General features: G+C 49.6%; 1 protein-coding gene across 2 annotated transcripts in view; it reads left to right on the top strand.

Annotated features, from left to right (window-relative positions):
• Positions 1-12,566, top strand: part of BTBD7 (BTB domain containing 7) — a 78,141-nt gene that overhangs the window by 59,992 nt on the left and 5,583 nt on the right. For both annotated transcript variants that reach the window (XM_077466662.1, XM_077466663.1), the window contains 3 exons: positions 2,478-2,621; positions 7,917-8,106; positions 11,760-11,938. In XM_077466662.1, the coding sequence (XP_077322788.1) occupies positions 2,478-2,621; positions 7,917-8,106; positions 11,760-11,938 (513 nt within the window). The remainder of the gene's footprint in view (positions 1-2,477; positions 2,622-7,916; positions 8,107-11,759; positions 11,939-12,566) is intronic.

Below are 12,566 nucleotides of genomic sequence, written 5' to 3'. Positions count from 1 at the left end.
TTTTTGGGACCGTTGTCATTTATACAGCGATCAGTGCTATACAAATGCACTGGTTCCTGTGTAAATGACACTGGCAGTGAAGGAGTTAACCACTAGGGGGCAGGGATGGGTTGTGTGTGACGTTTTTTTTTTGGAGGGGGCGTGGCCTGGCATGTGACGGCACTGATCTTCTTTCCCTATAACGGGGAACAGACGATCGGTGACAGTCAGGAAGCACGGGGAGAGGTTTGTTTACACAGACCTCTCCTCGTTCTTCAGCTCTGTGACCCGATCGCGTGACACCAGCGGCGATCGGGTCCTCTGGTCCCGCGGTCACGGAGCTCAGGACCGGGTCGGGAGCACACCACCGGCGGCATGCTCGCGACCCACGGCTGGGCACTTAAAGAGCAACCTACAGGTACGTGCTTGTGCCCAGCTGTGCCATTCTGCCTACGTATGTCGCGATTCGGTCCTTAAGCGGTTAAAATGTAAAAAAAAAGTTTTTTCTTTTACATACTGTCACTATTGCAAGACAGGGTCATCATATGACTTGTGTGACGGTGATCATTGCTTTTTTTTCCAAGTGTTTCTAAAGCAAGCGGCTGGCTATGGGGGTACTCTTGCCTGCTCGCTCCTGAGCCACCTGTGTGTCTATGGGACAGAGTGTGTGTGGCTCAGTCCTGGCCCCCTCCCTCACTGACTACGATTGGTCATAGCGACCACATGGTACCCCGGCGTGGTGGACACAGCGGTCACGGGATTGAGCTGCTACACGTCTCAGGGGAGCGAGCTAGTGCGCGGTGGCGTGCGGGTACGTCACCTAGCCTGGCTGTGCCTCCCAGTCATAGTAATTGAGGGCGGGGGGAGAAGCGGTTAAAAAGCAATAGACTATGAACTCGCATGACACATGCTCTTCACCACAGAGAGGGCGTGCTGAAAACCCGAGGGCCGCCTTTTAGTTTTCGATTGTACAAGTGTGAACAGGTCTGTAGTTGGGTGGAGGTGACCGGGAATCTCCTGCATTAAGCAGCACTTTGTATCTGGAGCACATTAAATATAATATGTATAAATTTACTTTAATTCACTTTAACTGCACATTATAATTAGTAGCGCCACTTTATAGTCGGCACAGTCTGCATTCCTGGGTGTACGTTGTATCACCTCCTGAGTTCATCTGTCTGCCATTATCTCTGATTCATATACAACCTAAAGTATCACTAATTCCCTGAATGTTGGTCTAAAGTACCAGATACAGTTACTGTGCGATGCTCAAGTCTCATAAAATAAACAAAAAAACCTTTTCAGACTGAATGCAGGAGAGGAATGTGGAGGGTATGACAGTGGGCAGTATGTACAGGAGAGGAGTGGGAGGGTATGATAGTGGGCAGTATGTACAGGAGAACAGTGGGAGGGTATGACAGTGGGCAGTATGTACAGGAGAGGAGTGGGGGAGGTATGACAATGGGCAGTATGTACAGGAGAGGAGTGGGGGAGGTATGACAATGGGCAGTATGTACAGGAGAGGAGTGGGAGGGTATGATAGTGGGCAGTATGTTCATGAGGAGTGGGAGAGTATGCTAGTGGGCGGTATGTACAGGAGAGGAGTGTGGAGGGTATGCCAGTGGGCAGTATGTACAGCAGAGGAGTGGGAGGGCATGATAGTGGGCAGTATGTACAGGAGAGGAGTGGGGGAGGTATTACAATGGGCGGTATGTACAGGAGAGGAGTGGTAGGCTATGCCAGAGGGCAGTTTGTACAGGAGGAGTGGGGGGGTATGCCAGTTGGGGGGTATGTTCAGGAGAGGAGTGTGGAGGGTACAACACTTGTCACTATGTATAGTAGAGGAGTGTGGAAGGCATGACAGTCGTTACTATGTACAGGAGTTGGGAGGGTATGACAGTTGCCAGTAAGTACAGTAGAGGAGTGGGAGGGTATGACAGTGGGGAGTATGTACAGGAGAGGAGTGGGAGGGTATGACAGTGGGGGTTATGTACAGGAGAGGAGTGGGGGTGTATGAGAGTGGGCACTATGTACAGGAGAGTGGGGGGAGGATATGACAGTGGGCACTATGTACAGGAGAGGAGTGTGGAGGGTGTGACAGTGGGCAATACTTACAGGAGAAGGGTGTGGAGGATATGACAGTGGGCACTATTTACAGGACAGTGTATGGAGGATATGACAGTGGGCACTATGTACAGGAGAGTAGTGTGGAGGCTATGACAGTGGGCAGTATGTACAGGAGAGGAGTGGGGAGGGTATGACAGTGGGCATTATGTACAGGAGAGGAGTGTGGAGGGTATGACAGTGGGCACTATGTACAGGAGGGGGTTACTGATCTTTCCAGTGTGTGTGGAGCATAGGACAGGCCACTGCCAGCGTCCAGCACCCGATCTTCCATGCGGGGGATCTAAGTCAGGGCTTTGGGAGGTTCGCACCCCGTACTTTTAGGATTGCATTGTTGAAATGTTATTCTTTCATCTGCTTTTTATTATTTTCAGATGAAGAGGGGTCTGATCAGCACTCCCCCAGCAGACATGCTGCCAACTTCCGAAAGCGGGAAATCAAACTCCTGGTTGCGGCAGAAGAATGCCGGCATCTATGTCAGACCCAGACTGTTCTCGCCGTATGTGGAGGAGGCCAAGGTAGCGTCACTTCTGTACCTTCCTGTACAGGAGAACATTTGTATTACTCTTGAAGATTTACAATTGACGTTTATTTCCTTTAACAGTATATGATGATTGGAAGGGACAATGTGCAGGTCACACACAATACAATCTGAAGGCCCTACATAACGGATACAACGTGAGAGAATAGGGTTATAAATTCTGATTGGATTGTATGAAAATATTTGCATAATTTGGCCTGTTATACGGAAAACCATCTCCTGTTATAACCATTCCGTTCTTCCCGACCTTCTCTGGAATATCATCAGTAGGTTTATACAATCGTCGCTAATTGAGACGCCATTCACACCTCAGCGTTTGCTGGAGGAGGGAAAAAAAAAATCTATTTTTCTCCATGGAGACGATTCACATCTCCACTCAGATTCCTGAAGCTCAAAGTTTTTATTTTTTTTATTTATTTTTTTTAGCTCTAATTGGACAGATTTACGTGTTTTTTGGCTGGTTTGTATTCCCATAGAAATTAATGAAAACGCACTATTTGCCCTTTTTTGTGCGCCTTTTGTCGCGCGGCTTAGTGACATTTTCTGCATATGTATGCAGCCAGCGTGAAGCGGTTGATACATGAAGGTAAAAACCATTGGGCAGCCCCCCTAATAATTTCCTGAGCCCCATCTTGATCCAGCGTTGTTCTCTAGAGCAGTGGCTCTCCCCTCTCACTCTCTCCTCACAGAGCATATTAATAGCAGTGGGAGCCATTGGCTCTTGAAGCTGTCAATCAAATCCTGTGACGGGGGAGCGGGGCTGAGCCACACTGTCAAGACACGCAGACAGTATGCCTCGGAAACCAGCACACAGGTAGGCCACAATAGCAAGCGGCTTCCTATGGGTACACACCAGGAAAAGGTGGAACCAGGAGTGCCTGTGGGGCACCCAAGAAGAGGAGGAGGAGCTAGGAGTGCCGATGGGGGACCCAAGAAGAGGAGTCAGGATCGCCGGTGGTGAACCTAAGAGGAGCAGCGCACCCAAGAGGAGGAGCCAGGAGTGGCGGCCCCAAGAAGAAGAGGAGGAGGTGGGAGCACCAGTGGGGGACCCAGGAAGTGGAGGAGCTGGGAGCGCCAGTGGGGGATCTAAGAAGAGGAGGAGCCGAGAGCGCCGGTGGGGAACCCAAGAAGAGGAAGAGGAGTCGGGAGTGCCGGTGTTGGACCCAAGAAGAGGAGGAGCAGCCGGAGGAGTGCCGGTGGTGGACCCAAAGAGGAGGAGCCTGGAGCGCCGGTGGTGGACCCAAGAAGAGGTGGAGCGGGGAGCGCCGGTGGTGGACCCAAGAAGAGGAGTAGCCGGGAGCGCATGTGGTGGACCCAAGAAGAGAAGTAGCCGGGAGCGCATGTGGTGGACCCAAGAAGAGGAGTAGCCGGGAGCGCATGTGGTGGACCCAAGAAGAGGAGTAGCCGGGAGCGCATGTGGTGGACCCAAGAAGAGGACTAGCCGGGAGCGCATGTGGTGGACCCAAGAAGAGGAGTAGCCGGGAGCGCATGTGGTGGACCCAAGAAGAGGAGTAGCCGGGAGCGCATGTGGTGGACCCAAGAAGAGGAGTAGCCGGGAGCGCATGTGGTGGACCCAAGAAGAGGAGTAGCCGGGAGCGCATGTGGTGGACCCAAGAAGAGGAGTAGCCGGGAGCGCATGTGGTGGACCCAAGAAGAGGAGTAGCCGGGAGCGCATGTGGTGGACCCAAGAAGAGGAGTAGCCGGGAGCGCATGTGGTGGACCCAAGAAGAGGAGTAGCCGGGAGCGCCGGTGGTGGACCCAAGAAGAGGAGTAGCCGGGAGCGCATGTGGTGGACCCAAGAAGAGGAGTAGCCGGGAGCGCATGTGGTGGACCCAAGAAGACTAGGAGCCGCGGGAGCGCATGTGGTGGACCCAAGAAGACTAGGAGCCGCGGAAGCGCATGTGGTGGACCCAAGAATAGGAGGAGCCGGGAGGGCCGGTGGTGGACCCAAGAATAGGAGGAGCCGGGAGGGCCGGTGGTGGACCCAAGAATAGGAGGAGCCGGGAGGGCCGGTGGTGGACCCAAGAATAGGAGGAGCCGGGAGGGCCGGTGGTGGACCCAAGAATAGGAGGAGCCGGGAGGGCCGGTGGTGGACCCAAGAATAGGAGGAGCCGGGAGGGCCGGTGGTGGACCCAAGAATAGGAGGAGCCGGGAGGGCCGGTGGTGGACCCAAGAATAGGAGGAGCCGGGAGGGCCGGTGGTGGACCCAAGAATAGGAGGAGCCGGGAGGGCCGGTGGTGGACCCAAGAATAGGAGGAGCCGGGAGGGCCGGTGGTGGACCCAAGAATAGGAGGAGCCGGGAGGGCCGGTGGTGGACCCAAGAATAGGAGGAGCCGGGAGGGCCGGTGGTGGACCCAAGAATAGGAGGAGCCGGGAGGGCCGGTGGTGGACCCAAGAATAGGAGGAGCCGGGAGGGCCGGTGGTGGACCCAAGAATAGGAGGAGCCGGGAGGGCCGGTGGTGGACCCAAGAATAGGAGGAGCCGGGAGGGCCGGTGGTGGACCCAAGAATAGGAGGAGCCGGGAGGGCCGGTGGTGGACCCAAGAATAGGAGGAGCCGGGAGGGCCGGTGGTGGACCCAAGAATAGGAGGAGCCGCGGGAGCGCATGTGGTGGACCCAAGAATAGGAGGAGCCGCGGGAGCGCATGTGGTGGACCCAAGAATAGGAGGAGCCGCGGGAGCGCATGTGGTGGACCCAAGAATAGGAGGAGCCGCGGGAGCGCATGTGGTGGACCCAAGAATAGGAGGAGCCGCGGGAGCGCATGTGGTGGACCCAAGAATAGGAGGAGCCGCGGGAGCGCATGTGGTGGACCCAAGAATAGGAGGAGCCGCGGGAGCGCATGTGGTGGACCCAAGAATAGGAGGAGCCGCGGGAGCGCATGTGGTGGACCCAAGAAGACTAGGAGCCGCGGGAGCGCATGTGGTGGACCCAAGAAGACTAGGAGCCGCGGGAGCGCATGTGGTGGACCCAAGAAGACTAGGAGCCGCGGGAGCGCATGTGGTGGACCCAAGAAGACTAGGAGCCGCGGGAGCGCATGTGGTGGACCCAAGAAGACTAGGAGCCGCGGGAGCGCATGTGGTGGACCCAAGAAGACTAGGAGCCGCGGGAGCGCATGTGGTGGACCCAAGAAGACTAGGAGCCGCGGGAGCGCATGTGGTGGACCCAAGAAGACTAGGAGCCGCGGGAGCGCATGTGGTGGACCCAAGAAGACTAGGAGCCGCGGGAGCGCATGTGGTGGACCCAAGAAGACTAGGAGCCGCGGGAGCGCATGTGGTGGACCCAAGAAGACTAGGAGCCGCGGGAGCGCATGTGGTGGACCCAAGAAGACTAGGAGCCGCGGGAGCGCATGTGGTGGACCCAAGAAGACTAGGAGCCGCGGGAGCGCATGTGGTGGACCCAAGAAGACTAGGAGCCGCGGGAGCGCATGTGGTGGACCCAAGAAGACTAGGAGCCGCGGGAGCGCATGTGGTGGACCCAAGAAGACTAGGAGCCGCGGGAGCGCATGTGGTGGACCCAAGAAGACTAGGAGCCGCGGGAGCGCATGTGGTGGACCCAAGAAGACTAGGAGCCGCGGGAGCGCATGTGGTGGACCCAAGAAGACTAGGAGCCGCGGGAGCGCATGTGGTGGACCCAAGAAGACTAGGAGCCGCGGGAGCGCATGTGGTGGACCCAAGAAGACTAGGAGCCGCGGGAGCGCATGTGGTGGACCCAAGAAGACTAGGAGCCGCGGGAGCGCATGTGGTGGACCCAAGAAGACTAGGAGCCGCGGGAGCGCATGTGGTGGACCCAAGAAGACTAGGAGCCGCGGGAGCGCATGTGGTGGACCCAAGAAGACTAGGAGCCGCGGGAGCGCATGTGGTGGACCCAAGAAGACTAGGAGCCGCGGGAGCGCATGTGGTGGACCCAAGAAGACTAGGAGCCGCGGGAGCGCATGTGGTGGACCCAAGAAGACTAGGAGCCGCGGGAGCGCATGTGGTGGACCCAAGAAGAAGAGGCATGGGGCTGCCCTGTGCAAAATAATCACAGTATAACGTTTGTAATTTTAAGGCAAAAAATAAATAAATTTTAGATTGAGTTTAAACACTTGCTGACCGGCCGACTTACATGTACTGCAGGGCGAAGGCTCCTGTGCATAGAATCACTTACAGGTACGTCATTAGGTCTGAATCGCACGCATGCTGCCAGCAACCTGCTTCTGCTGTTATTGGACACAGCGGGAGCCAGTCAGTGGGTTTGGTGGACTCTATGTTCTCCAGCGATAGTTCGAGAGGCAGAACCGTGGTCTACCTATGTAAACAAGGCAGATCGATGCGTTCTGTCAGTAGGGAAGACGGATATCTTGTGTTTCTGCTAAGCAGTAACACAGATCTTTACCTTCCCCCAGTCAAAGCTCCTCCCCCCACACTTGGCAAGGACTCCCTAGGGACGCATTTAACCCTTTGATCACCCCATATGTTAACCCTTTCCTTGCCAGTGTCAGTACAGTGATGGTGTATATTTTTAGCACTGATCACTGTGATAATTTCACTGGTCCCCAAGAAAAGTGCCACTTAGTGTCCGGTTTTTCTGCCGCGATATCGCAGTCCCGCTTTAAGTCGCTGATCGCTGCCATTTCTAGTAAAAAAAAAAAATTTAAATACAAATTCTATAAATATATCCCATCTTTTGTAGACACTATCTTTTGTTGGAACCGATCGATATATGCTTTTTTTTTTTTTTTTTTCCCCAAAAATATTTAACGCAGTGCCGTATCGCAAAAAGGGACCTGGTCATGAATTGGGGGGGTGGTAAACCTTCCAGAGCTCAAGTGGTTAAGGATATGAGATGAATGGGTGTTTTGTAGTCCTCATTAGAAACAAGCAACCTAGTGTGACAACGCTGCTCCTCCATAGATACCGCATGACGAGTGTTGTCACCCTGGGACAGGAAGTGTGAGCTCCAAAAATGGTTATTGATCCCAGAGGCTCCTGTATGAAAGAGAATGCTTGAGAGACTTTTAAATTAAGGACTGGTCATTATTGGCCATGAAATGTATTCGCCATCAACGCGTTTCGTGGCACAATCAGTCGCTTCATCAAGAAAGCGTGAGTAAACACTTGAAGGCTGCAGAGTAACAAACCATTCTGTAGAGTTCAGTGTGTGTCAGGAGAACAATTCATCACATCTATAGACTGGGTACAAAATATTACATTTTTGTTCTATGCTTTCGATATTTTATTTCCTGAAATGTATCGAATTCTCTGTTTTCTAATCTGAATTTTCTTATATTTCAGTCTGTGCTGGATGAGATGATGGTGGAGCAGACGGATTTGGTTCGGCTGAGGATGGTTCGAATGTCGAACGTTCCCGACACGCTGTACATGGTGAACAACGCGGTGCCACAGTGCTGTCACATGATCAACCACCAGCAAATGAGCAGTAGCCAGACAAACCCTCCTACTGTAGTAGCCAATGAAATACCAGGTAAATGTGATCAGCTGTCTTTGTGTCTCTCGTTTTCTCTACTGATTTATCTCTGTTAAGTTTTGTTTTAAGTGACTAATGTGAGGAGCAAATGGCTGATTACCCTTCTCGGTTTTGGGATTTTTTTCTTCTTTGGAAGAAAAACAATTCCCAATAAATTATTTGAAATAATATAAGAATTTTCCCCACTGATCACCAATGTAAGGAACATTCTTCCCACTGATCACCAATGTAAGGGACATTCTTCCCACTGATCACCAATGTAAGGAACATTCTTCTCACTGATCACCAATGTAAGGAACATTCTTCTCACTGATCACCAATGTAAGGAACATTCTTCTCACTGATCACCAATGTAAGGAACATTCTTCCCACTGATCACCAATGTAAGGAACATTCTTCCCACTGATCACCAATGTAAGGAACATTCTTCTCACTGATCACCAATGTAAGGAACATTCTTCTCACTGATCACCAATGTAAGGAACATTCTTCCCACTGATCACCAATGTAAGGAACATTCTTCTCACTGATCACCAATGTAAGGAACATTCTTCTCACCGATCACCAATGTAAGGAACATTCTTCTCACCGATCACCAATGTAAGGAACATTCTTCTCACTGATCACCAATGTAAGGAACATTCTTCTCACTGATCACCAATGTAAGGAACATTCTTCTCACCGATCACCAATGTAAGGAACATTCTTCTCACTGATCACCAATGTAAGGAACATTCTTCTCACCGATCACCAATGTAAGGAACATTCTTCTCACTGACCACCAATGTAAGGAACATTCTTCTCACTGATCACCAATGTAAGGAACATTCTTCTCACCGATCACCAATGTAAGGAACATTCTTCTCACTGATCACCAATGTAAGGAACATTCTTCCCACTGATCACCAATGTAAGGAACATTCTTCCCACTGATCACCAATGTAAGGAACATTCTTCTCACTGATCACCAATGTAAGGAACATTCTTCTCACTGATCACCAATGTAAGGAACATTCTTCTCACTGATCACCAATGTAAGGAACATTCTTCTCACTGATCACCAATGTAAGGAACATTCTTCCCACTGATCACCAATGTAAGGAACATTCTTCCCACTGATCACCAATGTAAGGAACATTCTTCCCACTGATCACCAATGTAAGGAACATTCTTCCCACTGATCACCAATGTAAGGAACATTCTTCTCACTGATCACCAATGTAAGGAACATTCTTCTCACTGATCACCAATGTAAGGAACATTCTTCTCACTGATCACCAATGTAAGGGACATTCTTCTCACTGATCACCAATGTAAGGAACATTCTTCTCACTGATCACCAATGTAAGGAACATTCTTCCCACTGATCACCAATGTAAGGAACATTCTTCCCACTGATCACCAATGTAAGGAACATTCTTCTCACTGATCACCAATGTAAGGAACATTCTTCTCACTGATCACCAATGTAAGGAACATTCTTCCCACTGATCACCAATGTAAGGAACATTCTTCCCACTCATCACCAATGTAAGGAACATTCTTCCCACTGATCACCAATGTAAGGAACATTCTTCCCACTGATCACCAATGTAAGGAACATTCTTCTCACTGATCACCAATGTAAGGAACATTCTTCTCACTGATCACCAATGTAAGGAACATTCTTCCCACTGATCACCAATGTAAGGAACATTCTTCCCACTGATCACCAATGTAAGGAACATTCTTCCCACTGATCACCAATGTAAGGAACATTCTTCTCACTGATCACCAATGTAAGGAACATTCTTCTCACTGATCACCAATGTAAGGAACATTCTTCCCACTGATCACCAATGTAAGGAACATTCTTCTCACTGATCACCAATGTAAGGGACATTCTTCCCACTGATCACCAATGTAAGGAACATTCTTCCCACTGATCACCACTGTAAGGAACATTCTTCCCACTGATCACCAAAGTAAGAAACATTCTTCTCACTGATCACCAATGTAAGGAACATTCTTCTCACTGATCACCAATGTAAGGAACATTCTTCTCACTGATCACCAATGTAAGGAACATTCTTCTCACTGATCACCAATGTAAGGAACATTCTTCTCACTGATCACCAATGTAAGGAACATTCTTCTCACTGATCACCAATGTAAGGAACATTCTTCTCACTGATCACCAATGTAAGGAACATTCTTCTCACTGATCACCAATGTAAGGAACATTCTTCTCACTGATCACCAATGTAAGGAACATTCTTCCCACTGATCACCAATGTAAGGAACATTCTTCTCACTGATCACCAATGTAAGGAACATTCTTCTCACTGATCACCAATGTAAGGAACATTCGTCCCACTGATCACCAATGTAAGGAACATTCTTCCCACTGATCACCAATGTAAGGAACATTCTTCTCACTGATCACCAATGTAAGGAACATTCTTCCCACTGATCACCAATGTAAGGAACATTCTTCCCACTGATCACCAATGTAAGGAACATTCTTCCCACTGATCACCAAAGTAAGAAACATTCTTCTCACTGATCACCAATGTAAGGAACATTCTTCTCACTGATCACCAATGTAAGGAACATTCTTCTCACTGATCACCAATGTAAGGAACATTCTTCTCACTGATCACCAATGTAAGGAACATTCTTCTCACTGATCACCAATGTAAGGAACATTCTTCTCACTGATCACCAATGTAAGGAACATTCTTCTCACTGATCACCAATGTAAGGAACATTCTTCTCACTGATCACCAATGTAAGGAACATTCTTCTCACTGATCACCAATGTAAGGAACATTCTTCTCACTGATCACCAATGTAAGGAACATTCTTCTCACTGATCACCAATGTAAGGAACATTCTTCTCACTGATCATCAATGTAAGGAACATTCTTCCCACTGATCACCAATGTAAGGAACATTCTTCTCACTGATCACCAATGTAAGGAACATTCTTCTCACTGATCACCAATGTAAGGAACATTCTTCTCACTGATCACCAATGTAAGGAACATTCTTCTCACTGATCACCAATGTAAGGAACATTCTTCTCACTGACCACCAATGTAAGGAACATTCTTCTCACTGATCACCAATGTAAGGAACATTCTTCCCACTGATCACCAATGTAAGGAACATTCTTCCCACTGATCACCAATGTAAGGAACATTCTTCCCACTGATCACCAATGTAAGGAACATTCTTCCCACTGATCACCAATGTAAGGAACATTCTTCTCACTGATCACCAATGCACTCTCGCACACACTCACAGTAGCTGTGGGGGGAAATCTCATGCGATTCGGACCGGAATCAGACTGCATTCCTATTTAAACCACATGCAGGTCTTTGCATTGCGATTTACGCCCATTAATTTTGTATGGATGTAAATCATAACCCAAAGTATCGGTACTCACAAAAAAACACTATCGTTGCATCTCTAAGAATAACTCTTCAAAGTGAGGTAAAATCGCATCCTTGGCATTTGTTTGTTTTTTTTGTTTTTTTAAACGAATTTCCAATGTTCTTTTCAGGGTACCAGAATGTGACTGACAAGATTTTTTTTTATTAATTTTTTTCTTAACATGAGTTCAGCTTTAACCAAAAATGTGATCACATCTGCTTTGTTTCCCTCAGTTCCCCCGCTTGGAGTCGTGAGGGAGATGATCAGACGCCTGCAGGAACTGCGACATACGGAGCAAGTTCAGCGCGCATACGCCTTAAACTGTGGAGAAGGTGCTACTGTCAGTTATGAGATTCAGCTCCGGGTATTGAGGGAATTTGGTCTGTCTGACACGGCTGCAGAGCTGTTACAGGTAATCTGGTGGATTGTTTTGATTGGGGCTATTGCAACCCCCCCCCCGGGATCTGTATTAAAATAATTCCTATAAGAGGAGGAGAGGTTTGTTTTCAGTTTCTATCAAAAGACAAGACGAAAGGGTCATTGATTGACTAGTGGGGTGTAGAAGCTAGAATAATGATACAAGAAGTTTCTTCTGTGATAAAGTAGGTAGCCAAGGATTTGTGATCAATTTGCTTGATATGGGGGGGGGGGCGGCGGCAGGTGTGGCCCCTACCACCTGCAAAGGACCAGTGTGGACCAGCTCTGCAGAGATGTGGGTTGACCAGTGTGGACCAGCTCCGCCGAGACGTGCGTTGACCAGTGTGGTGTGAAGAAACACAAGTGTCCTGCACAGAGCCCTGACCTCAACCCTACTCAACACCTTTTGGGTTGAATTATACCATCGACTGTGAGCCAGGTCTTCTCCTCAAGCCATCTGGTTTTACACAAGATTTTTGAGGGTGTCTGGGGGAATTTGTGGCCATTTGTGAGGTCAGGTACTTGAGTTGGATGTCATTGCTGTGGGGGTGGTGGGGGGGGAGGGGAGGAGGGTGGTTTAGGGTCAGCTCTATATTAATGACCATGGCTTTCATCTGTGGTGT

Source organism: Lithobates pipiens, unplaced genomic scaffold, assembly GCF_037356315.1.
Source record: "Lithobates pipiens isolate NorthernLeopardFrog02 unplaced genomic scaffold, aLitPip1_a1.2 Scaffold_37, whole genome shotgun sequence".
Classification (NCBI taxonomy): Eukaryota; Metazoa; Chordata; class Amphibia; order Anura; family Ranidae; genus Lithobates; species Lithobates pipiens.
This window is presented reverse-complemented; position numbering and strand designations above follow the sequence as displayed.